The 27114-nt window shown below is 37.5% G+C and overlaps 3 protein-coding genes, 1 long non-coding RNA gene, 1 other non-coding gene and 1 pseudogene across 6 annotated transcripts; 2 read left to right on the top strand and 4 right to left on the bottom strand.

Moving 5' to 3' along the window:
* Positions 1–2833: 2833 nt before the first annotated feature.
* LOC125476018 (DNA-directed RNA polymerase III subunit RPC8) lies at positions 2834–6439 on the bottom strand. Of its 2 annotated transcripts, none has more exons than XM_048581619.1 (8): positions 6254–6439; positions 4892–5012; positions 4689–4784; positions 4296–4383; positions 4037–4121; positions 3869–3935; positions 3693–3782; positions 2834–3237 (listed from the first exon to the last, which is right to left on the bottom strand). In XM_048581619.1, exons 2-8 carry the CDS (start codon positions 5000–5002, stop codon positions 3154–3156), a joined length of 621 nt encoding a protein of 206 aa, XP_048437576.1. In that variant the 5' UTR covers positions 5003–5012; positions 6254–6439; the 3' UTR covers positions 2834–3153. The 2 variants fall into 2 exon arrangements, with proteins under 2 accessions (XP_048437576.1, XP_048437575.1); XM_048581618.1 differs by lacking the exon at positions 6254–6439 and adding an exon at positions 5250–5641.
* Positions 6440–8276: 1837 nt separating this feature from the next.
* LOC125476017 lies at positions 8277–10689 on the bottom strand (annotated as a pseudogene).
* Positions 10690–11649: 960 nt separating this feature from the next.
* On the bottom strand, positions 11650–15363 carry LOC125476016. The gene is made up of 2 exons (XM_048581617.1): positions 14483–15363; positions 11650–12123 (listed from the first exon to the last, which is right to left on the bottom strand). Exons 1-2 carry the CDS (start codon positions 15167–15169, stop codon positions 12037–12039), a joined length of 774 nt encoding a protein of 257 aa, XP_048437574.1. The 5' UTR covers positions 15170–15363; the 3' UTR covers positions 11650–12036.
* On the top strand, positions 13293–13364 carry TRNAQ-UUG. The gene has a single exon. It is a non-coding gene; the product is annotated as a tRNA-Gln (tRNA).
* A 2379-nt stretch (positions 15364–17742) lies between the features above and the next one.
* LOC125476015 (pinin-like) lies at positions 17743–22524 on the bottom strand. Its single transcript, XM_048581616.1, has 10 exons — positions 22355–22524; positions 22147–22263; positions 21909–21974; positions 21477–21638; positions 21276–21389; positions 20189–20260; positions 19332–19415; positions 19113–19213; positions 18726–18810; positions 17743–18404 (listed from the first exon to the last, which is right to left on the bottom strand). The coding sequence occupies exons 1-10, from the start codon at positions 22430–22432 to the stop codon at positions 18018–18020; spliced, it is 1266 nt and encodes a 421-aa protein (XP_048437573.1). The 5' UTR covers positions 22433–22524; the 3' UTR covers positions 17743–18017.
* A 1533-nt stretch (positions 22525–24057) lies between these two features.
* LOC125476076 lies at positions 24058–26173 on the top strand. Its single transcript, XR_007257426.1, has 2 exons — positions 24058–24644; positions 24780–26173. It is a non-coding gene; the product is annotated as an uncharacterized LOC125476076 (long non-coding RNA).
* The last annotated feature ends 941 nt before the right edge of the window (positions 26174–27114 follow it).

Here is a 27114-nt window from a genome sequence, read left to right as displayed (position 1 = left end):
TAAAAGCGTTTTTTGTGAAAGTATTTTTAAAACTCATTTTTAGTAAAGATGCAAGTAAATCCTGGAAAAGTACTTAAAGTGCTTTCTAGAAGAAGCAAATAACTGGTGTTTCTTGCAGAAAGCATTTTAAGTGCTTTTGGAACCCAAAAAAATTTCCCTAAAAATACTTTCAGTTATTTTAAAAGTACATATAAATGAGCCTTAAACAGTTGGAACTCAAATTCTATCTTGCAGTATAAATGAGAGAAATATAGCCACTGTTTGTGTGATTAAAGGTTTGAGGCAGTCATCACAGTTCTTCGATATTAAAAGAGAGTATTTAAACTAAAAATTATATCCTTCATATTGTTGGAATAACCTGCTAACATTGCCAGCCAAAATTGAAGAAAATCACGTGTTAAGACAATTTATTTCCTTGTGTAATCTTCTTCTTAAAGATGAATAGAGCTGAAAATTAAACTCTTGGAATTAATCTAATGGTTAAAAACATGTGTAAAAATATGTGTTAACAAGTTTGTTTTTTATCCTAACCCTATATAATATCTCTAAAAACCTACCTCGATGAAAATTTCAAAGCTGCTTAGCTTTCCAATATTCTTCATGTATTCATACCCTGATGAATCTTAATTCATTGCATCATGTCGATATAAATAAGGTACAAATGTATCTTGATTCGTTTTATCACATGATCAATTGTACTTTATATATACTACAAGGTTTGTGCCCAAGATTTATCATTGAGGCTCATCAAATTCTTCTCAACTTCTGCTTCATGTTTTCATCTTCTCTTGAATAATACTTTATGATAACCAGAGCCTTATGACTTATCGTCAATTTTTTTTTTTTAGCTTCTATCATTCATAGATGTTTTCCAATTCTACTTCTCTATTGCTTCCTCTGGTTCCTTTGATTCTGCCTTCCTGTATGTTTCTCATGCCATCACCATCAACCTCAATCAAACCAATTACCCTCTATGGATTGCACAAATTCTTCCTATTCTCAAAAGTCATTGGTTGATGACTTACATCGACGGTCCATGCCAACCTTGATGAAGTTTTGAAAGACGACAAAGAAAACTGTGAAGTCTAGACTTTTATGTTTGATTTTTTTTCGTCAAATCTTGTAAATGGTACCACACGTGCACTAGTTAGATTTAGGGGTTCAAAGGTTCAATGTCTCTATGGGATCATACTGTTGGAAACTATCAGACCATCACTTCAAAGGGTTGTTCATGCATATGCATTTCACGCCTAAATTCATACTGCATTTTGTCTAGTGATGTTGTCTAGTCAGAATTACTCTTTGTTGTCCAGCTAGCTGGGCATGCAATTTAAGACAGTCCACATGGGCTGACTGACAGTTTTTGTTCGAAGTTGAATTTTCAACCTTTGATATGCACAGATTGTTCTCTGTAATGACGAGTGTCCCTTTTCCTTGTTGCTGAAAATAAACATCCCATTTTTGCTTAAAACCTAGCTACTCTCATTTTGCTTTTTGGCTAGGAAATTTATATATTTTCTAGAGAGTGCTTTTATAGCCTTGGGGAGTACGTCTTGTGTTCATCATCAAAAACCCTAGCCACGAAACCATCTTCATTCATTAAACACCTAATCATTGCAAAATTATCTTAAGTTTCAAATCTATATATTGACACGTTTTTTTATTCTCGTTAGTTTCTTCTTTCAACTGTTTGATTGGAGAAATTGACTGATCATTGAATCCAGATTTTCATATTTTCATCATAACATCATTTGCATTAGTTGATTTGGTTTCGGTGCCACAAGGAGAAAAGTTCAAGGTAGGAGTTGCCTCCTCGTGAAGATCGAAGGGATCCTCATCTCATGCAAAGTAAGGTTGCACAAAGGTAAAACTGCTTTGTAGGACCGTAAATTAGGTCTAGGAATTGAGTTGTGCGTGGTAATTTGTAAGAACCTTATTCGTACTAGTGGATTGGACGCAGTGGAGAGTCCTTGGTTTTTTTAACCAAGAAGTAGGGTTTTCCAGCCAAAAACTCCATGTGTTGTTTATTGTTTTTCTAGTTACATATCTTACTCCTTGTAGATATATGACTACTATGATTTGCAAATAGATATGTCCATGCAACTAAATTTATCAAAGTTAGAATGTGCATTGAGTTGGACCTTAGTTAACTGGGAACACTTTAGTAAACCAAGTTGTTAATTGATTAATTCCGTTGTTGGTACACTTAACACATGATCTTAGTTGACTGGTGTTGCTAACTAGCCAGTCAAGCATATATATAAAAAATTTAATTGCAAGTTATTCCATGAATTGTGAGAGCTACTGGTATAGGGTGAATCTCACCATGAATTGTGATTGTGTTGCCCTCTCTTAAGACATTTACTTTTCCATTGCCAAATATTGCTTGTATAAAAGGACTATGTGTTTCAGAGATGAAAGAAGTGGGGAAGTGAAACACATGTCAAAAAAGGCTTTACCTAACCACCAAAGTATTCTTACCATTTTTCTAATAGAGATGAGATCCACATGTGTTGGTATGCCTTACTTCTATTAGAGAAATAATACAAATGATGATACAAATAAAAAAGACAGTCACTGAGAGTATGCATTAGATGCATGATTGATACTCTCTTTTACCACAAGGACTAAATTGACAAAATTGAAACCACGTCTAGGTTTTACCTTTGTAAACTACATGTAGCATTTAACTGGTTGCTTGCTTACCAAGCCATCCTGGCAAGCTCCTCCAGTTCGATTATTATTCTTGATTTGACCTATTATTACAAAAACTACTCACTATCAAAATGAAAGACGACCGATTATCTACCCAAGAAGATAAGAGAGTCCCACATAGGAGAAAAGGTCGATTTTAGTCTACTATAATATAAAAGAACACACTTTCAGGCTACAATGTATTGCAAATGGGGTAGGAGGTCAAAACCAACAAAGCCCCCGAGTTAAGCCGATTAGAATTCCTACAGATATTGTAATTTACACCCTAAACCGATGAAATTGTCCACCTTCCGATCAAGCTAATTCGACCTATATTAGTTTGTATATAATCTAAAGCGGAAAATTTACAAGCTCAAACCAAATTGTCTCGGTGCTTTCAAACACGACAACAAAAAACAGGCAACTATTAGAGCTCCCCTTTGCTAAAGGTCCGTAAGCTTAAGGATCTTCAGGTTCTTCATCCTTGTCTTCCGCATTGTCCCACCACCTAACAGGGCCAAGACCATCATAATCAATTGATCCCTGCAAAATACGAAACTTTACTTGGCGGCTCATAGAATTCATCGCAATCTACTTGCCAAAAGAGAACACCCAACTTAATTTGAACAAAGATTTAGAGCAACTAGACAATGGAACTAGAGTTACTCTATACTTGGTAATTAAATGGCCCGACCCCAAGCCAACAAGACTCTCTGCTTTGCGAGGGTCGGGGGATGAACATCTATTGTATGCAGCCTTACCCTTGTTTTGCAAAGAGGTTGTTTCCATGACTCGAACCCGTGACCTTTTGGTCACAAAGGCAACCTTTCCATTGTGCCAAGGCCAGCCCTCATACGTAGTAATTATCACATTTTATTAACGAAATGAAAAGTCTCATAAAGCTAGTTCATTGCCTTTGGAAAATTGTAAACAGAGATCAAGTGATGCTACAGCTAGATGCACAACCAGTCATGATAAGGTTCAGCACATAAACTTACAGTAACCACCATAGGAGCAAATGGTTTCGCGTCTTCCGGCTGCTCAATTGGAATTGGTGGATAGGTCACACTTTGAACTTGGAATCTTATCTGCTATTCGAAACTAAAAGTTAGCATGCATGTAGGCACCAGAAACTTATGTAGCCATAGATAAATCAAATCCTAACAATATGCACCTCATCCGTCCACTCAACAGCAAGATCATCTGCATCAGGACACTTCCATATCCAAATGACGTTGTTCCTGTATATCTCAGTAATATTAAAACCAAATATCCAACAGTAATTCAAACAATGAACCAATAAACAAGAATCCATCAACACAGACATGGAAGGGACATTCACCTCTTTTCTGGGTCAGGCTCGGAGCAAGATGGAGATGGCAAAAGATGTACTGGTACATAAATATCATCAAAAAATCCAAGCGACACTGCCAATTAAAGATTAAATTAGACTATGGACAAGAAATAGAGCCTGTCAATGTATTACTGCACAGTGGTGCATCTGTAGTGAGAATTACTTGCACAAAGACAACCTAAGAAGGAAAAAACTAATTGAAACCCAAGAACAGACTACAGTTAGTTCATATCATTAGAATACATACAGCGCAAACCATTTGCAGTAGATTCTTTAAGTTTTGCCGAAATTATCTCTCCCACAAATGGACGAAACATAATTAGTGTGAACTCCACCTGCAAATTGATAGGACATGATTGTCAACTTGTTGTATGAATTAGGAGTCTGAAAATACAACATGCTAATGGTTGAAAGAGAAACAGATGAGGAAATTAGAAATGAAGAAGAAGAAGTAACATTGCATAGCATACATAATTGGCCGTCGCATACTGAGCAACTGAACTGGAAATGAATTGAGGTATTTAGAAACTGAATAACGAACATAATACCAACAAGAAATATAAAACCGAAGGAGTACAGCAATTAACGCGAACATAACAACTTTGTATTCAAGAAAACAAAACAAGGTTAGAATATATACCCTAAAAGTTGGATGACCATCATTAGGTAGGATAAATCCATCTTTAATGGATTGAATACTGTGGACAGAAATGCAGAGCCCCAATTTGGCAATAACCTACATTCGAAGATTAGCGCAGTTAAAGAAAGCTCAACATTGTGAGTAAGAAACAAGGGCTCTATTCAAAATACATATTAAGAAACAATATAGAGAAGGCCATAAACCTTATCTAGGAAAATCTTCTCGATCTCTCCCTTAACCGCATCTTCTAGACGAAGGCTGAGCAGATGAGGTGGAAGACGGAGTGTGTGCTCAATTCGGCTGAGGTAGAACATCTGGGGTGCTCTACACAATTTGTATTCCAGAACCAAGTATGTAATTAACAAATTTTAGTTTGATTTTTCATCGACTAAAGAAGAAGATTCACAAATAGCTAGGTTTTCATAGTGGTGTGCGAGTACTAATTCAAATTTCAAAGTCAGAGGATTTGTGCAGACAATTCAATTTATAAAAAATAAAAATAAATAAAAAAAGCCTAACCAAGCAACATACAATTGGTATGCAAATGTAATTCTTTCTTACTTAGTGTTTTCAAAAGTGTAGCCCAACTGTTTCTTGAACTGCTCCAAAGATTAAGGTTTTCTGCCGATAGGCAGAAAACCCAATTCAGCGACTCTAAGATAAGGAGGACACAAACGTAAATAATCTTGCAGCACTGGGGGCGGTTGGGATGGTGTGTTGAGGGATGGAGGGCTCGTTTGGTGGGCCGGATGGGATTGGACTTGGTATTTAGGAAGGTTAGGATTGGATTGGCTAGGATGGCACTCTTGTCAAGTGTTTCGTGCAGACAACTAATTTGGACTGGTTCTGAATTAATCTACTTGTAAATAAATCCAAATTACACAATCCAAGAACACTGTCTGCAGACAGGTGCAGATTGGTGGTACTGAGATACGACCCCGCAACGCTGGTTCTTCAGAACAGCCACGCATTGTTGCTGAACAAGTACATTACGTCTTAGTTTCAAAGAAGCTCCAAGGAGACAGTTAGCACGGTTTGGAAGAAAATACGGATTAGAATGGAGGCGGAGAGATTGAGATGGGTTCCTAAAATAGTTGCTAGGTTGGCGGGATGTTATCTGAACGGTGTTCATCCTCGGAAAATAACCTTCGGGTGCCTTCTAACTCTCACATGAAGCGCTTCAAACTTCTCAACTCGCATCCTTTAAAGTGTCATTTAACAATTAGCCCGTATGAATTTGTCGAAAAATACGAAAACTAATTACAGAACCGGATAGTATAGCCCAATTACACATTAATCAGAAACAATGCAACAAAACCAATTAAACATCAAATAAACTCTGGATTGTGACGAAAATCGCAAAGGGTCGTGAATATTTAGGGGAAATGGTGGCTTTTATGGGTTCTAAAAATCCAACCAAAAAATTGGAAACGCATGAATTCACCAGAAAGCATTGAAAAAATTGAAGATTTTCAGATTACAATCCAAAAAGAAAGCAAAATGAGAGAGCAAATTTATGGTACTAATCTCCATGAACACAGAAAGCTGAGAGGAGGATATCGTACCCTGCTGCGTCGAGTTGTAAACTGTAGATTGTGATGAAGGAGGAGGGGCACAAAGGAGATGAACCCTTAAACCATCGGTTCTGAGTCGCCTTCTTCGTCGTAACCTCCTCTTTACGATTCTGGTTTTGGATTTGTTTGGGTTGATTGGCGGCAGAGATGAAGGACTGCAGTCTCAAAAACTGCTGAGACAGATACGATTTGGGGGTCGTCTTGGGATTGTGGGTTCTTCTTCAGATTCAGAGATTGACTGTGATTGGGTTGATGGGATTGATAAGGATGATTAGTTTATTTACGGGTTCATTGGAAGGACTGCAGGGATGGAGAGGCTGTTAGGTTTTTGCAGTGTCCTTTCAATTTTTTTTTTTATATAATTAAATTAATAGTGTTAAATTAAAGTTAAGTGAAGAAACATCTGTCAAAAAACTAACGAAGAGACATGGAGGAGACACATAATTAGGGGACAGCAAACCCTCAGCCTCCGTTGAGATGTGTCTCTTTCACATTTTTCTCTAAATAAAACAACTTTTTAGTGACGGAATAGTTATTTAGAAATAGTCAATAAAGTTATGAACTTGTTTACAGACAAAAAATCATTTGAAGGTGTAACCAAAAATCCTTCGCTATCATCATTATTTGAAAAAAAAAAAAGAAAAAAAAAAGGGGGGGGGGGGGGGGGATGGGGTGAACAACTAGCAACAAATCATAATTATATCTATTCTCGAAGCCGGGAAAACTCACAAAGACATTTCACCTTCCCTTTGGCCACAAGTTTGGCTTTCAGACTAGCAAACGATAATATCTACACTAAGGAGGATGAGGGTGAACTTAGCCTCACAATGGACTAGCAATAATTTAGTTCAAACTCGCATTTGGTTAGAATCGAACTTAAGACCATTTTATATTTTCTCTTTGTAAATTTTAGGATTAAGTAAAAAAATTTCTCCAACATTTAGTGCCATTCAAAATTAGTTTAATTTTTTTTAAATATTCCAACAAGTATCTAACATATTAAAAATGTCACATTCATTAAGCCAATTAAATTTCTGTTAAATAACTAGGGCATACTTCATCTCTAAAATCAATAGAAGGTCATGGAAGCATGGCTTCCGCAGCTCCGCTAACTAACAATCATGGAGACTGCTAAAATGGTATGGACACCATCTTCACCAATCACAAAGAAGAATTGGAAGCTGAAACAATTGACAGATTTTGAATATAAAGGTTGGGACGGGGTTTCGTTGGTCGTAGGTTCAGCTTGAAGGTGGCGGGGGTTTGATATATTCCGATATTTAATTTTGTTTTCCATTTTATTTGTGAATTTATTTATTTATTTTTTTTATTCATCTTCATTTTTTTTTTAAGTTATTTTAATTATTATTTTAATGTCCAAGTAACCTAAAAAGTGGGACTCATTGTTAGCAATACATTTACCGAAAAATTCAACTAGGAATTAACAGATATAACATTTTCTAAAAGTTAAGTACTTGTTTAGAATGTTTAAAAATATTGAAACCAATTTGAAATGACACTAAAAGGTTAAAGGGTTTTAGGTACTTAATCCTTAAGTTTTACTTTTCAAAGTTCTAATAAGCATACAGTTGCTAGCAGCAAACGGCACCGTATCAGGCTATCAGCCAATAGAATTCAAATTTCAAGAGCGGAAGCGGCACTCGAAAGAAATGGCGAAATAAAAAACGAGCAGAAGCAGCTGCAAGAGCAGAAAGACCAGTCCAACTGGGAATACGATGATTCCGATTAGTTTCTCCGAGTTGGAAAAGAACACAGCTTCTCGTAAGCTAGCAGCAGCAGCAGCAGCACCACCCCCCCCCCCCCCCCTCTCCAACCACCAGCGGTGTAAGCTATAACAATTCCCGGATACCCAGCTAACTGATGAACCCACTCTCCATTGCACCAAACAAATATAATGATGAGAATAAAACGCAGTAAAACTAGGGATCGACAAAAAATGACATGACATGATGTTGTGAACTTGCTTGTGCACAACTTCGGGGACCAACTAAGGTTAAATCCAAATGACACACAGCCTAGCGAAAAATATAATCGATGTAAAAAAAACGTGCGTAAAAGTGCCTTCCACATATATAAAACCTGAAATCCTGAAATTATTTACTCCACTAAATCATGATCTAAGTTAGCAGCTGACCAAAAGGACAAGTCACAGCTTCAGGAACTTGGTAAAACTGCTTCAATGCTCAAGATGGAATACATATTCTGTCAAGCTCTGCAATTTACTCACATCCAGTTTCTGCTCCTTGACAATAGGCTGCTTCTTCACAGTAACCATTTGCGAAGCAGGGTCCACAACCCAACCTTGCTGTAGTACATCTGCATACGACAACCATATCTCAGGAGTTTGAAACAAATGATGACGGGCCTATAAGTACGCAATTAAAAAACAAGTCCTAGCATATATTACTATCTCCGATACAAGGAGTCTTCATCAAAGACTTGGAAACTTTTTCAAGCAAAAACAACTGTTTTCGAGGTGAAAATAAGAAAATGAACGGAAAAATGTATTAAATAAGGGGTTCCTCCTAAGTTTCTTCTACAAGACTTACAAAAAAACTCTCATAGGCAGGACACCTTTTTTTTCTTCTAACTTAATTTACCCATCCGTATACACCTTTTGTTCAGTGACATTCGACCAAAAAATGCTACTCTTACCACATTCGTACCAACTCTCTTGTAGAGATGGAACCCACATGTGTTGGTGGGCTCTACTTGTATTAGAGAAGTGGAACAGATGTGTTATGAAAATTGTTAAGTGTATCATTAGTCGACATTCAACTCGTTTTTTATTCTTGATATCCTTTTACGTTTGTAAATCTCAACAAATAATCCTCCCACACTCTTTAAAGCAGCAGAACCTTTTTTTTCTTCCAGAAAACCTACTTATTCAGGATTAATAGACTTCAAAAAGGCTCATACCTCCAAAGCTGTTAAATGGTTACTTTCCCAAAGATCACTAAAAAGCAATGATAAAGATTTTATTTTCATTTTTTTTCGAAAAGGAAAATTAACCCTGAGGAATTTGGTAACAGATGAATTTGTGAAGACAGAAGCTTACAAGTTGTGACGTCATCCTCACTCATTCCCAAGAAGAGAGCTGTGTCTTGGATGCTTATTGTAGAATAAGCAGACTGCAGGAGCTGAAACATTTTCTTTGTGTAAAGATCTGCACGAAGTTAAGAAGACAATTAATGATGACCTTACTAAACATAAGAATTAGTACCCTATAAGCTCCGTTAAACACCAGAAAATAATGAAAGGAATCATTCGAGTGTTGACCGTTCAAAAGTACTCTACTCTCATCAGAATCAACCATAATTAAAGCCAATTACAAATGACACCTTACCAGCACAGCAATTTAGGTTTATGAAGGATGTGATCACAACAAACTTCGACAAATTGTTCAGCATTCTTTGACTATTGAACAATATCACTCACTTTTTAACGGATATATTTTTCGTAAATCTTCAAATTGAAGTATCACATGCGTGCAAAACATAAAGAATACAATTTTTGATCTAGTAAAACTTGCCTGAGAAGGCTGCAACAAGACCTTCAGCATCCTGACTCCATTCATATCCACGAATAGCTTCATACACACCCCCGAAGTCCCGCACCCACAACTTCTGACCAATTTTCCAAGCAGCAATGACTTCTGGATTGGTCTCTTTGACTGCAACAGGCATCGATTTCCAAAGAAACCGCGCACTATTACTGCATCATCATCACCCCACATATTAATTCCAAATAACAGAAAACCAACAACAAAGACAAACTCAGATTTAAGTCAGGATTCACCCCAAACGCCCAAACAACAATAATAGTAAAACGCGGAATCGTAAAACAACAAGTAATCAAAACCAAGAATACAAAAAGCATTGCTACGATACAGTAGATTGAGCTAAAAGAGAACAAATTCAACAAATTCAACAAAAAAAAAAAAAAAAAAACATAACTTCAAATACTTATTAGCTTCCAACGAATTGTCTTACTCGTTCTACTTAAACTCATCAACATGAACAGATTCAAAAGGCAGAATAAAATTAAACGAAAATTATGAAAATTAAAAACATACATATCACCAGCGTATATGAGAGCGAGAAGATGAATGGCGTAGGGCCAGTCGTCCTAAAAAGAAACGCCCTCCGCTGCGACCTGTGCGATCAGAGAGAGTGAGAGAAAGAGAGAGAGTGAGAAAACAAACGAAAGTTTTGAAATTTGAATGGATTGAAAGCGAAATGTAACCTGAAGCATGAGTTGGTCGCAGATATCGGCGAGCTTTCCATAGGATTTGGAGGCCAAGGCGTCTGAAAGGGGAGATAAATCCATGGCTGCTTTCTCTGCTATACGATTCGGAAGGAGAAGGACCTCTCCGTATGCTTAAACCCAGAGAGTCAGAGACCCAGAGGTGGAAAAGGAAAACCCACCCGTGTTACGCCCAAAAAAAAAAATTAACATAAAAGGAAAGGCCACCCTCGGCATTGGGCTGGTTTGGGTTGAATTGGGCTGGGTTGTAACCCAATAAAAGTTTGTATTTTCGAAAGCAGTTTACACTCTATTATTATTATTATTTTTTTTTTTTAAAAGAGGGACAACTGGTGGATTGTCCACCTTTTTCGGGGGCAGGAAGATTTATAGAAGTATTTTAACCTCTTCCTGACCACAAGTTTGGTTTTCACACCAACAACGGTTTTCAAACCCTAGACCTCCAATTTTTAGTTTTAAGAAAACCTCGTAATCCGTCATTTACCACTGGGGCACCAGCTCGTGGTTAGTTTCCACTCAATTAGATTTTGGTGTAATTAGATCAATTAATTTTATTTTGTATATAGATTGATTTGACTCATTTTGTTTTGTCGTTTTAACTTATTATTTTGATGTCTTAATTTATTTATACTTTCTATATTTTTAATTTATTTTATTTTGTATTGTCGTAGGATAATGGTGCTAACACTAAACAATCACCGACGGTTTCGTTTTTTATTAAAGCCCACTTGTTTTTTGTTTTTAATTCCTCGGTGATACATTTCGGGCAAACGTATTTTTTGTAAGATACAATTTTTGTTCCCAATATTCACGTAGGGTTTTCGAGCTGCGTATAGTTCGGTGAACTTTTTTACATGTTTGTGTGAAGTTTGATGAGGGGTGTAATACGGCTGCCGTATGGTCATTAGAGACATCTTGAATGCGAACCCAAAAACTAAAAACACAAAGTAGACATAATGCACGAGAAAATTAGCCAATAGGATGTAAAGGGTGGCATCTACACGTTCATTTGTACCTCTCACACACCCCACTCAATTTCCTGTCGTTAAATAGAATAAACTAAAAAAAAAAAAAAAAGCAATGGACAAAAATTAAAAAGATGACGTAAAAAAGGTGTGAATAGCACTACCAGACAGAAATTGCATTACAAATGCGCTAGTTTTTACACTTTACGCGCAGTCGTTGTTAGCAGCTTTAATTTAATTACCCTCCAAAAACTCCAAGTCATGAAAAACCAACGCCTAAAAATTGGGCAAAATCTTAGATAGAGAACCCTTTTCCTTCCTCTTTTGGTATTAAACTCTCTACTACTTCCCCTTTCACTTGGGGGAGCGGGGGCTTTCTTTGTTTTTACCCCTCCTCTTTACTTTTTACCTTCTTTTTTTTCATTTCTCTCCCAATTTGAAGAGTGAAAATCACAAGGGAAACAAAAATAAGCGACTCGAAAGTTACCGACAAGAAAGTTAAGTGAGCTGAGGGAGGAGCGTTTACACACTCAATCCATCAAATCCACACTGCTTGTATGTGAGAGACTGCTTCCTTGGACTTATGACAATTGCACAATCCACGGACACCTGCATTTCCCCACCATCACCACACACTTTCAGCCTTACTTCCAACCAAAATAATAGTGAACAAAAAAGGACAACAAAAACATACATAAGAAGAAAAGCATAACAAACAAGTCCTGAGTCCCTCGATTCAATCGTTGATTGCACTAAGTTCATCGGAATCAATCAACACTTAAATGCGTTAATTTCACCATACATATAGCGTTATCAATAACCAACCATAGTCTATGACATCACGTGACGTGGGACTTTAGACTAAATATATAATAAAATATAAAAAAAAGGGTCCTATGAACTCTCGGGCTGGGTTGGAGCATGAGGGCATGTTAAGATTTCTTCGTGCCTAAGTTATGGTGCTTTAATGGCACGACACAGCCAGAGAGACACACATTGTAGTAGTGTTACTAGTGATATGTAAAAGGCATTTGGAAGGGAAGAATCCATGAGGAAAGGTATCCAACCTGGCACCTATTTTTAACACCTATAAAAATCATAACTTCATTTTTGTACTTAAAAGAGGACCAGCCGATGGCCAAGCGACGACAATTCATCCTTCCAAGACAAAAAGACTTATTGAAACATTTCAGCATTTTCTTGACCACGATTATGTGATTCATCAGAATTAAAAATCTAACTCAGAATAAGCCGTGTGAAATACCTGCATAAAATTTGACTCTAACTAGGCCACCCGTGGTGGTTTATAAAAATCATAACGAAAAAAACAATAATTAGCTGACCCCACCACCGAAGTTTCCCACAAAAGTTTTTCAATTTTTAATAAATAGATAATTCTAGATTTATATTGTGCATCACCTCTCCCAGTTGTCCCAATGCAGCACAAACATATGGGCCCACCCACAAGGCCCACGCAAAGCCCTACTCACATGGCGGGCCCGGAAAGCTTTTTACTACCCCGTGAAGGGCAAATTAGTTTAGCCCCTGCCTTAACTATTTTTGCTTGCTTTCTTTCTTTTGTTCTAAGTTTTTGTTCCTAAAAGTATAAAAGTTATTTTCGTACACTCGTTGTCATAAACGTAACTGAAGTACCCAAATACGATGCGAAGAATTACCCAAAAATACATAATAAATGTAGTGAAAAATAAAGGGTAACAAATGTTTTTGAGACAGTAAAAGTTTTTAACGCAAAAGAATCAAACGCCTGTGAACCAAATGGTTCCATGGTGTAGTGGTTAGCACTCTGGACTTTGAATCCAGCGACCTGGGTTCGACTCCCGGTGGGACCTCCATTGAGAATTATTTTTAATTTTTTATTACTTTATTACTTTTTTTTCTTTTCTTTTCTTTTTTTTTTGAAACATTTTACTTCTTCTGTTTGACAAGAAGTAATTTGAACAAATGGCACAAATATAAAAATGGACACCGGCCCAAATATCCAGGAACATGCTCACTCAAACCAAAAACCAAATGGCACGCCTAATTCTCAGTTGCAACCACATGGACACATTGACAATTTTCGCATTAATATTTTTGTTGACAATCCTCACGTGATGGTCGCGGTGATTATCCTAATTAAATCATTCGATGAGTTTAAATTTCGAGAATTGTGTAGTAGATAAACACAAATTTCAAAATTAAAACTCATCTAACAATGATAAATAAGATGTTGAACATTACCACCACTTGAGGATGGTGAGCAAAAACGCACACAATGATACTAATGGTAACTAATGGGCAATGATATTTCATTAGAGAACTAAAATAATCTTAGAGTGAACAAAAACAAACACGTTGGCATGCCAACGTTCCTAACTTGCATTTTTACGCCCACCATAATATATGAATATATGGTTAAATAAAATTTGAACTTGAGTACAAGAAAACATACACGGCATGACCAACGAACCTAACTCCCGTATATGTTTGTTTAAATTATGGCTAATCAAAAGTAGAAGTAGCTCTTCTATAATTGGTGCGGCGTAAAGGGAACGCAATTACCACAACCATTAATATCGAAAGTCAAGCTTTATTGCCATTTCTCTCTAACCTTACCTTTTTCATTTATCCTTTTTCTAACAAACCAGATCACAGAATTCATTCAAAAATTGCAAACAAAGTAAAATGTAATTTGGAATTTTGGACCCGATCCAAGAACACAGGCAAATGTTGAAAATGCTGAGAAATGGAAGGGCATGAATGCAAAAAACGAAAAGAAAATCCTTTTCTCAACACAAAACCTATCTGGGTCTGCCAAGCGTAATATCATCAACTTATAGCGGGTTTCTGTGATTTTCTTAGTAGCCAAACAGAATTTAAGGGAAAATTGGGAAGTGGGTTTTAATCTAGGAAGCAAAATTGCGTATGGGTGGTGAGAAAAATTTAAATTGGGTGAGAGACTACTGACCTGAACGCCAGGGGAATCGAAGTTCAAGACGCGGATCTTGGCGCCAACGTCACCCAAGACCCTGAGCTCGACTCGGTCGTTGAGGGAAGCGTCTCGGACTAAATCGGCGGCGTCGGCTTGGAGCAAATTGACCCGATCGACGGCGATGGTGGCGACGACTTGGCGGACAGTGTGGGCGTCCTGGTAGAAGCCGGGGATGGAGGCCTTGCCCAATGGGATCCCGCGGTACATGACAGTGAACCTGGACTCGCCGTACTTGATCCCGACCTTGTTGGGGTTAGCAGCGGAGAAGAGCATGCGAATGTTGAGGGAGAGTGAGGCAGAGGTAGGGTTTTGGTTGGGGTCGGCGGTTGCGGTGGGATTGGGTGAGTTGATGCCCATGTACTGGACGCCGACTTGCTGGAGATCAAACTGCGGCTTCTTCGGCTTGATGGCGAGGACGATGACGAGGACGACGGCGAGGACGAGGAGGGCTAGGAAGGAGAAGAGTAAGAAAAGGCAGCAGCAGCAGCCCTTGAAGGAAGCGGAGGAGGAGGAGGAGGAGTATGACGACCTCGTCGGGTAGTAGTGGTGGTGGTTGCTGCTGCTGCGGGGGTTTGAGGAGGAGGAAGACGACGGCGGCGGTCGTGGCGGTGGGACGCGGGGTCTGTGGTCTCCGTTTGGGGTTGGGTTGTCTCTTGATGTCATTTTATTTTTGGGTTGCTTGCTTATTCACTCACGCACACTCTCTGTCCTCTGAGTGAGTGTGGAAGTGGCCTCTGTTTCTTCCTTCTTCTTCAGTGTGTCGCTTGATATTTGAAGAGAGAGAGAGAGAGAGAGAGAGAGAGAGAGGGAGGGAGCGAGAGCCGCTTTCGGTGACTTTGCTTGAGAGAAAGATAAAAAGGAGCACTTGATGATGGAGAAATTTTTTATTGTAACGAAGGTTACATCAAGTGTTTTTACGTAAATGGGGGAAAATTTTATTTTTTAAGTTATTAACATTTTCATATAAATTTTATCATTTATATTTATATAATGATATGTGATGTACTACTTTATGTGTCAATCACACTGAAAAATCTCTCGATTACGAGGATTAATGTTGCAGGATCTCTCGATGATGGGGATTAATGTTGCAGGACGTACTGCACTTTTTTGTATTTTGATTATTTTTTCGGCACTGTTTTATTTAGAAAAGATTACATCTAATCACTGCAAGTTCTATTCACATGATATGTTCGTGTTTAATTTTTACTGTTGATAAATTGCACGATGCAATTAAGAAAGGCTGAATGAATGATTAAAAAAAATTCTGCCTTGATGATGAAAAAAAGAGTATATGATATGGTGAGAGAATGATTGAAAAAAAAAAGAACAATGCTAGCAACCACCTTTGGGATGAGAGATATTTTTACATTTGGGATAAGAGATATTTTTAAGGGTGTGATATCCATGTATTTTATTTTACTTCTTACATATTTTTTTTAATTTTCGATCATCGGATCAGATGAATTAAAGAAGAACAACGGACAGAAATTATCAGAGGGTGTGTGAGAAACTAAATGAAGTATGTAGATAGCACACCTCTATTTTTAGTGTGTTTGGTACATGAGCACATACTCATATATTATTATACAAGCGAAATGATACTTGAAAGAAAATTTTTTTTCTATTTGTATAATAACATATCACGTATTGTTTCGTTTTCGAATAGATTAAGGACGCGTTTACGGAACTGTAATTGGAATCAAAACACGAAATTGAATTCTAATTATGGAGTATAACTTTGTTTACTAAACTTGGGATGTAAAAGAAAAGATGGGACCCACACAAAATTTTCGAATTCAATTCCAAGATTTGGAGGATTTGGATCCCTTAGATTAACATAGTATTTGGATTCCTAATTGCTTGGGCAATCGAAATGATAATTTTGTTTCCTTTATGCCCTTACTTACTTTTTTTTATTTCCAAGACTATCCTTTATAAACTCATTAACACTAGTTTAATTATGCACAACTTCTTACCCTTTTTTATTTCAATGCTCATTCATATTACGCACAACTCTATGCTCATTCATATTATGCACAACCTCATACATATGCCGAAGAGAATGATCTAACTTGACGAGAAAATTTAAATATTAAAGTAAATACTTAAATTTATAAAAAATAAAAAATAAACAAAAGCATTTTAGTGTGTCCATGAAATAAAAAAGTAATTTAATTTTTTTCTTACTATTATATATTATATCAAATTTTATTAAAAAAATTATACATATAATATTTGATTTGGGACAAGGGCATTTTAGTAATCATAATGGTTTATATTCTGATTCTGCTGAATTAGTAAACAACTTTATAAAATTAGTGTCATTTCTATTCCGATTTCAGAATATTTAAATAAACAGCTCCGATTCTAGCTTCTCCTCATCCCAACTCCTCCTCAATTCAATTCCACCTATTTTCATTACGGTTACGTAAATACATTATAAAAAAACCTCACCTCCTATAGGTCAGTTGCTAGCACACGCTGCGTATGTAATCGGCACGTGGCTTGCTTGTTTAAAAGCAAAAGATGGTATAATTTGTCTCTTGAAATCAACTTACTATTATACCCCCATTTTCTTTCTCCTCGGGTTTTCATTTCTTTTTCCGGAGGACAAGAAAGTAAATTTCTGGTTTGTTTAATGAAAACCAGCAAAATCACACACACACTGTTGAAAAAAAAAATATATTTTTAGTTTTTTTAAATATTTGTTTTTTAGTTTTTTTTTTTATGAGAGAAGTTATTTATTTTTAACAACTGGCAGACACCTAGCTGTGAGGTTTAGAATAAAAAACATTAATGATCACATTATTTTCTTTTCTAATATCTTCTTTCAATTTTGTATTAAAGGGTATAGTAGTAATTTTATTAGGTTTTGGTTGACAAAAATATGTAGTTTAGATGAAAACCATGTATAAATTTGGGAAAACAAGTGTTTTATTTGGAAAATAAAGAGAATGAAGTGTTTGTCTTGGACAGATATGGAAAACTAATATACAATCAAAATCCACACCATCAACTCCTTCCCTCACCGGCAACTCCCTTCCCCAACTCCTCTGTCGCCGGCGTCGGTGCCGTTTCGCCGACAACTCACTGCCCCCAATCCTCGACCTCCCTTACACCTTAAGCCCTAACCCAACACCAATCTACGAGATCCATTACCACACCGTCTTACTTGCTTTATGTTTCAAATAAGAAGAAACGAAAGAGCATTACCTAACTTGAGCTTCCTTAAATTCGGCAGAAATGCAACATATGCTTCATTCAAATTCAAAATATGCAGTAACAAATATCTGTTACTAGTATTCTTCAGCAACTACACTAAATAATTCAAATACACACGCGTGCTAAAGGGCGGGATGAAAAATAAGTTGACTCAAAAAGCGATACATAAATAGACACCGAGAAGAAACTGCATGACAGAAGGCTAACTAAATCAACTATAGATTTAGAGTATTCCAAGGAGACTCCAGCTTTGAAGAACAGGTGTGACGGGTGGCTAATCTCAACGCTACTCAACAGTATCTGCGTTTGGACTGGTATTACCTGCATCCGGTTTAGCTATTGCATCGCCCCTTCGATTGTTATCATCAACGTCAAGCACATCATCAATCATGTAGTCCTCTGCTACGTTAATATCTTCCACATCATCCTCATCTTCGTTGTTGCTTCCATCAGGGATGTTTCTTTTCTTGGGACCATGCTCAAGCCTGTGTGTGTCTAATTCTTTGTCCATTGTTTCCTGTAAGTTCATCACATCGTTGTTCGCTTTCCTTGGTTTCCTTGCATTTTGCCACCTTTCTAACTCCTTTTCAACATTGGCAATATACTGCTCCCCAATCTGCTTCTGATACTCGGTCAGTTCCTCTCTTCGTGCAGCTTTCCATGCTAGATACTCCTGATACAGTTTTGTACAGGAAGAATCAAGCAAAATAGACATATAAATGAAGATGTAATACATAACTGGTCCTGATGTATCGCAAGAGGGGCACCCCTCAAGCGCAAAACTGTAATCTCATTATCCTTGCTGCCGAGTTCTTACACTTATAAGCGGATATTTAAATTTAGTGCCCAATCAAATTTCCAGTTTTACTTAATTAGCAGCTTCACAGAACCACATTTTTTGTGAGACATTAGAAAAGACATTGGCTTCCATTGAAACCATAAGCCAGTGTCTCCAGGTATTCAGAAACAACGTGACAAGTCACAAGGAACTCACCTTTTCTTTTCGCTGTTCAGCTAGCGCAGCATCCTCTTCCAATGGTTTCTTGGGCAGATAATATATTGGAGGCTCTGCTTTAGTCCTAAAATCGAACAAATTTCCAACCAATCAAACATGAGTGAGAAACTAATATAGAAGAAAGCACTAATTAATTCTACCTAAAACCCCACAATAACGCATAAACATCCAGTCATCAGGTTGCTTCAACACTAATATTCGCATGAATAGAAACTTATCTTTGTCCCAATAAAATGTGAATATGGACACTTTTTTGGACCAAAATTAAAAATAACCTGCAAAAGAAAAAAACGACAGAGAATTACTTTTTAGAACATTTTTTTTGTGACAACCGTTTAAGTAAATTGACAGTTAGAAACCTTATACCTTATAAAATTCCCAAGTCTTTTATTATGCTCACTCCACTGAAGAAAAAGAAGTTCCAATTTCTTTTCTTCCGTCTTGGCATTAACGCGTGCCCGAAGAGTCTACAAAATAAGTGCAGGGATTAGCCAATAAGGATTAACGTGTTCCTCAAACAAAAAGTCATTTCTAGGCTACACTAATGTAGGTCAAAGTATTATTATCAGGAACTTAACAACGAACCAGATCTCTCCTCCGCTTTTCCGCAATTTGTTCACGCTCTTGTAGCCTAAGTCTTTCACTTTCTTCTCGTGCTCTTTGTTCAGCCTAGATATATTACAAAAAGCATTACAAGTTTCATCATTAAACTCACAATACTTTATAAATGAAAAGAAAAGAACAAAAATTCATGGAAAAAAGTGCTTGCAATGAGCATTAACGAGCGTCTCTATATGTCATATAAACAAAGTATTATTAAGAAAAAGTACAAAACAAAGGAAAATATGCCGACTCTACAAGACTACAATCCCTCCATGGCCAGAAAGTACAAACAATTTCAGTATTGCGCAAATATCCGTTTCATATAGAATTTCCCAAAATTACTAGCACCTTTCAGTAACTATATTCAGGCAATTTTATCTATTTAGTAACTCCCCAAAAATCCAGGAGACAAGAATCAAGCTAGATATGGTCTTCATATATTGATGCTCCAAGTGTACACATTTAGACTTTCATATAGCATAATATTTTTCAAAACAAGAGCAACCCAGATAAGAATAACAAAATGCACAACATCATTTGTTCTTTACTTCTTTTCATATTCCCTGTTCGCTCCCATTGACCTAGTTGAGTACCTTCCACTCCAGTACGAGAAAGGCCTTGTGTAAAGGGAGGATGATTAGCATGTAAGTGTTAAAGTGGGAGTGCCAGATATTAGTGGGTGAATAAATCGTCATCTTTTGCGTTAAAGTGGGAATGCCAGATTTTAGCATGTAAGTCCTGAAACTTCCAGCATGCCGACATTCATATAGAAATATTATTTTGCGCCATGGATATACACTAAAATAGGTACGTATTAAAGAAATCATTTATATACTCACCCTCTGTAAAGAATCTGATCTCCGCATGAATGCCTCTGTCCCTGAAAGTTGCAAGTCCTCTTTCCTGAATTTCTGCAACAGTTTCACCACCAGAGAAAATAAATAAGCATATGGAATTACAATATATAACTGTCATTAGAAAACATGTTGAGGGAAAAAAATTCAGCCTATGAAATATGATAGTTTTACACCTTAAGCAGACCATATGATATATTGTGCTTAATTAATATTGTAAGTGTTCAGAAATCTCTAAAATGCAAAATTGATTACAGTGGATGCCTAAGAATATCAACCAGTGGCTTCCCCTGTAGCAAGAGGTTCGTTTTGAAAAACATTTCATTTTAAGCATGTGGTTGTCACTTTTGTATTAGTGACAGAGGGGGAATACATGGGGCAAAGGAGGTATAAATAAGAGTAGATGAAAGATGGTGTGAGAGATATAAAAGAAAGCTTTAAGGAAAGGCACAGAAAATGAAAACCAGAAACCAAAAACTTTTTTGAGTGGTTTTCACTTTAAAAATTTTGTTTGAATTCGTTTTCAAAATTTTACGTCATTCTTCTTTATTTCTTCCCTACTCTTCCCACACCCTTCTTCATCCCTCCTTTCCCCATATACGTTCCTAATATATCAAGCAGTGAAAACTAAAAACGAAATGGTTATCAAATGGGCCCTAAGAAGGGCAACTAGTGATTTCCTCTTCAATATTTGGCACTTGTGAAGTGTTATGAAACATCCCTAATGCATATTGTGAAGTCCTATATAACCCTCAAGCGCTTAAAATAATATTCTCTAGACTACAGAGCCATGGAAAAATTCTATACACCTCAAAATTTGTTCACATTTTATGTATTCCTACATCAGAGTATGGATTGAATTAATACTAGCAAGTACCGCTTCGAGTGGCTTGACCTCAATTTGCACACAAACATAAAATGGTGACCACTCAAAAGACGAGAATTTGGTCAGTTAAAACAAAATTTCTTCTAATAATTTTGATGTTTACAAGAAGTATATTTTAGTTGTAACAATATAAATCAGTTTTAATCACTTGTTGCTTATGAAACCAATAGACTAAACTGCACATACCTCTAGAGTCCCCAAAAGTTGTCCTAGCATTCTTTTGTTCCTATTAACCAAGCTGGGGTCTTGTTCTTTTGGCAATACTCTCGGAACATGATCTGCTGCTGGAATTTCAAAATCCTAACCACAAAACAACAATCAAATTCAATAGAGATTTATGGTTTCAGAGCAACAATCCTCAGGAAAACGAGAAAGACGTAAAGTTACCTTCTTTGCTACTCCGTGATTTCCTTCCCTCCTTGACCAGCCACTTTGTTGGGAATTTGCCAACTTCCTATCACTCTGATCAGCCGTAGCTTCTACAGCTGAATCATTCATCTTCACATCCTTGGCCTCTTCAGCAGTTTCAGTGATTTCTCCATCCTCGACCTTTATCCAAAATCAAGAAATACGATTTTCAAACTGTTTTAGGAATACAAAGTTAACAACGCCGTCCTCAATAGTACCAAAATGTACCTCTTTTCTCAATTGACGCAGAATAATTATATCTATTACATACAATCATTACTTTTTCTTCCTTCCTAATTTCTCAGACTTCAAACGGAGGGTAAGATTAAGACCAATTACAATTAGCTCAAGTTAATCTAAACCACAACAGCCAGAGAAGAATTAGTTTATACAAAATGCAAGGGGTCTTACCTTGACAACCGCTGATGAAAGCCGGCGTTTTGCAGGACGTTGATCCTCTGCATCAGCTCTATCCGCCTGAAAATTACAATGGCCAATCACAACTCTAAATCAAAAAATAATGATTGTAAACTTATAAGTGACCTAATTTTATCAACACAAACGCAAAAATTCCCAAGAAATTTTCGCTGCGATTCGTTCCATGGAAACAAAAGATGAATTGAAACAAGCCAGCAAGTGGGTAAATTACAGGTCGAGTAAATCCACGCGGACGAACACCAGCACCATTGGCTGCAAAATTGCGAGGACCAGCGGCTACCAAGCCTCCCTTCCGGAGTCCCCTAGGGTCTCGAAGCCGTTCCGTAATCTGAAGATTAAGAAACAAGCACATATGAATTATATGTATATCTATATATATGTTTGTGTGTGTATATACATATAGAGAGGGAGAAGCAGACCTCGCGCTGTTGGCGTTGGAGTTCATCGATCTCCTTACGGAGCTCCTCCTGCGTTTTCTCAACTGCGGCGCTTCCCATGAGTCGATGAAGAAACCGAAAAGAGAATAAGAAGAATAGTGTGTTCACCAAAACCCTCGACCCGCGTCTTGTCTCGCTTTCCCCAAATTTTTATCATTCTAAAGCATGGTGGCACAAGCCATCACTTAATATTATGGTTTTGTAAGAGATTTTAAGTTCGACATATTATTATAACTAGTTCAGTGTGATATTCTTTTCTTTATCTTTTAAATGTAGATAATATCGTTTATTTAAAAAAAATGTTGCATAATTACCATCACCGGGTGACATAATGGTTGGGATAAATTTCAGACCCGTATTCAATATGTTCTGCGTTCGATTTCTGGTGCTGCTAAATTGCAAGATGGTGGTTGGAAGGCTCTTAGCTCCAGAAAAGGTAAACAACGTGCCGAAGCCACCAGCTGGTACCCTTTTTATATAATAATAAATAAATAAAACATGTAGCATAATAATGTTCTAGAGAGTAGGTAATAATATACGAAACCAGTATAATACATGTAAGTATGTACATGTATTATTTGACAACTTTATTAAAAATTTACATTTTCAATCTAATATTTATTTATTTAAATTAATTAATCACTTTTATTTCTTGAAAATATGTTAAAATACATGGAGTCAATTAAACTCCACTAGAATTCTATCAAACCTCATGGATTTATAACTTTTTTAAAAGTTGGGTATTCTGATGAGGAACTTTAAGGCTGTTTTGATATTGTTGTGCTTTGAAAAAAAACTGCTTATGTTGTGCTGTGAGAATAAGCTCATTCTTGCTGCTTCACATTTTCAGCTTTTTTTTAACCCAAAACTGTGAAAATAAGTTTTTTTTAAGTGTTTACCAAACACCTTTTTTAGCTTAGCTTTTTTTTTTATACCCACTTTTTATAAAAGCACCACAGTACCAAACCAGTACTTAATCCTCTTTCTTTAAGCATGTAGGCTCTGAAATTGTTGACAGGATCCCTAATGACTGCCTTGAGTCGTTCTTCACGATCTGTTGGGCTATATGGGGCTTAGAAATGGCAAACTCTGGAATGGAATTTGTGATTCTTCGGATGTGGTTGTTGCTCGCTACATCAAAATATAAATGTGATTCGCTTGAAAGGGGTTATCAAAATATTCTGTTTGAATGTGATTCACTTCAAATTGTGGATTCATTGAAGGGTCATTCTATTAATCTCTATTTCATTGGATAAATTATAGAGGATATTAAGGCTTTGCTTCCATCAGTCACTGGAGCTTCTTTTATCCACGTTTACCGCCAAGCTAACGGAACTGCCCACGGACTTGCTTGTCTCGATCTTACTATCATTTCCTTAAAAGAAAAAAACATCTCTCAATTGAAGACATCCCCTAGATGTGTATATGGGTGGGCAAACGGGTATAGGAATTGTGGGTCGAGGTAGATAATCAAGGTTCGAGGTGGGTACGGGCTGCTTCCTAATTTTTAAAAAGAGAAACAAGGGCGAGGCTTTGGAATTTTAGGGGTGGGCCGGGTCTATAAGTAGAAAAAAAAAAAAGGGTACCTAGACCAACTTGTTCATGTAACATCCCACTTCCTTTTGTTCCTCCCTATGACAGTTCTCACTTTCGAGAACATTGTCTCCTTGTCTCCATCTCTCTTATCTCGATGCACTTTCATCTTCGAGAACAAACACACACACACACCCCACTTCCCCGTGTTTCCCCCTTCCCCAATCTCTCAAACCTTCTCCCTCATTCCTCTCCTTGTTTTTTCTCCTCCATCTCTGCAACTCTCATTCCCGGAGCAAACACACCACATCCACACCCACACTCCACCGCGACCTCTACCACAGTGTTTCACACTTTCTCGAAGACTATTTTCTCCTCGGTCTCCTCCCTCTCGATCTCTCTCTCCCTTAGTCTATTTCTCTCCCCCGAAGCCTCTGTCTCCGATTTCTCACTCCTTTCGGATCTGTCGATTCTCAACCTCTTCCTTCTCGATCTTTCTCCCCAGTCTCTCTCTTTCTATCTCGATGCCTCTGTCTCCGATCTGCGCAACTTCACCGGTTTTCGTTCCCTCCCGAACCGAAGATCGTCCAAAGGGATCTCGATCGAGAGGTTTCGGATGCGGTGGAACAAGCAGAGGATCTGGGCGGGCGAATTCTGAGCAGGACTAGATCGGGTCGGGCTTGGCCAAGACGAGGTCTTGAAGCGATTTGAGGATGGAGTCTTACGACTACTTCTTCAAGTACATCATCATTGGCGACACATGTCTCAATTCCTCAAATCCACAGCCTTCTGATTTTTCTTGATTTTTTTTTTTGTTTGGTTGGTTTGAGAATTGAGTTTTTAAAACAATTGGGTTTTTGGTTTGGATTTGTAGGTGTCAGAAAATCTTGCTTGCTGTTGCAATTCAAGGATAAGAGGTTCCAACCTGTGCATGATTTTACCATCGGCGTCGAGTTCGAAGCTCCAATGGTCACCATCGATGGTCGTCCCTTCTTGTTTTCTGTTTGGCTACTGAGAAAATAGAATTTTCATGGTGAATTGGTTTTATGGTTTTGTACCAGATTTGGAAACGGCGCGGCAAGCAAATGTGGATCTTAATGTAGGAAACCGAGTTGAAGATCTGGAAAATGGCGAGTCTGGGAGGCAGTCAAAACTAGAAAAAAAAAAAAAAAAAGTAAGAAGGACCCATCCGGTTCCAGTGGTCAGATTTGCAACACCTAGCCCAGCTTGTCCCGTTTCCATTTTAAATGGATCGACCCAGAACTGGAACACCATTTCAGCTCTTATGACATTTTTGGTTATCAAAGCAAGACTACCATCAAAGACAAATTTGGTGGAGGATTATGGCGGGAAAGGTGGAGGTGAGGCTTCCTCTCAATCTTCATTGGGAACTTCAGCTCTACCTCTCCCGCCAAATAATTTTATACTAATTGTTTGCTTGTGGCATTTGGTACGCTATTTACGGCTTGAGAAACCTTGTCCTCCATTAATTTGGAGTGAGTAAGAAGAGGGTATGGAGTTCACTTGTGAAGCGGATGCTAGAAACTTCTACAGTGCATACGCTAGAAAAACCGGAATTGGTGTTCGTGCGAACTCACTATTGTTCGATGATTACATCTTAGACCGTTTTGTTATTCAAAACAAGGCTTGTGAACGTCATATTTGGAAATAATCTAGATCGCAAAGTCACCAAATTCAACATAAGTCAGTTACAGAGTCATTCCACCAACTCCTCATTCATTCAAATTCACGACCAAGTATCTACAATGCATACACTAAACAAATCCGAATTAGGGTACGGACTTGTCCCAATCTGCTAGGCGTTGTCCCAATCTACAACACACACAACAAACCGGAATTAGGGGATGGACTTGTCCGAATCTGCTAGGTGTTGTATCCACTGGATCCGAGCAATGAATGAGCCAGTGCATATTGGGATAACGACTGTCACGGCCGAAAACCCTAGAGGGAGGTGAGGGCCTTTAGGACCGTTTGAAAGACAATGTCGGAGCTGCAGAACAACATTCCAGGACTGAGGTTGGGACGGGGGGTGGAGCAGGTTGTCCTCGCGGAGAAGGAGCGTCTGGTCATCGTCCGATTTGGCCGCGTTGGGTTCGAGACTTGTACTTGTACGGAGGTGGCAACTTGAAACCCACACTAGATTTTATATTTATTTATTTGTTCATTTATCTTACTGATGACAGACATTTCACATTTTGAATCACTGTATGAGATGCGTTCTAATCACCAGGTCCCAGTTTTTCTCTACTTTTTCCAAGACAAGCAGCTTACTTGTATCAATAGTGATTTTGTCGTCACTCCAAAATTCTATTGGTTTTGGTAGGACGTAGATGGATTCATTGCCTTTGGTTAACCTTGTGTACCAGTTGGCAAGCAATGTTGCTTAATAGTTAGTTCGTTTCCAAACTTTTGTTAGATAATCTGATAGAAAGAAAGAGAACAATATTAACACTACTAGAAAAAGGGCTGTAGGACACCCTTCTTTACACACTAATGAAGATTCGTGCCTTTCTTAACTCTATATTCACCGAAGTTTATTATCAGTGGACTTTGAAATAGGGCCACTGACAATCGGTGTGGCTTATAGAAATATGATTAACAATTGGAATTTTGGCAATTTTTTACCTTCCTCTTCCGTGACAATTTCAAATAGATGGGTTGGAGTTTGTGCATCAGTGCCAAACTTGTCTATACAAATCTTTTTTTTTATTCTTTTGTTTTATCTCTTTAGATATTTTTTAAGTTTCTTTATTTCTTTATTCTCTCTCTCCTCCCTCCCACCTTCATTCTCTCTCTCCTCCCTTCGGTATCCTCTCTCTTCCTCTTCTCTCTCATGCAACAGCGCCACCGTCCCCCGTCACCAACGACCGTTAAATTCTACCTCTAGAATCCTCTTCCCTTCCTCTTTCCAACCCCCAAGTTAATTTCTACAAATTCGAAGCCGAATTTCCTCACAAACTAAGAGCATAAAATATGCTTGCTTAATATTGTTCTCTTTCTATTGGCTTATCTAACAAAAGTTTGAAAACGAACTAACTGTTAAGTCGCATTGCTTGCCAACTAGTAAACGAGGTTTGCCAATGCAATGAATCCATCTACGTCCTCCCAAAACCAATAGAATTTTGGAGTGATGACAAAATCACCGTTATAAAAAATAAGCTGCTTGTCTATGAAAAAGTAGAGAAAAA

The sequence above is a fragment of a genome, unplaced genomic scaffold (genome assembly GCF_019419815.1).
Source record: "Pyrus x bretschneideri cultivar Hongxiangsu unplaced genomic scaffold, Pyrus_bretschneideri_v1 Contig17, whole genome shotgun sequence".
Classification (NCBI taxonomy): domain Eukaryota; kingdom Viridiplantae; phylum Streptophyta; class Magnoliopsida; order Rosales; family Rosaceae; genus Pyrus; species Pyrus x bretschneideri.
This window is presented reverse-complemented; position numbering and strand designations above follow the sequence as displayed.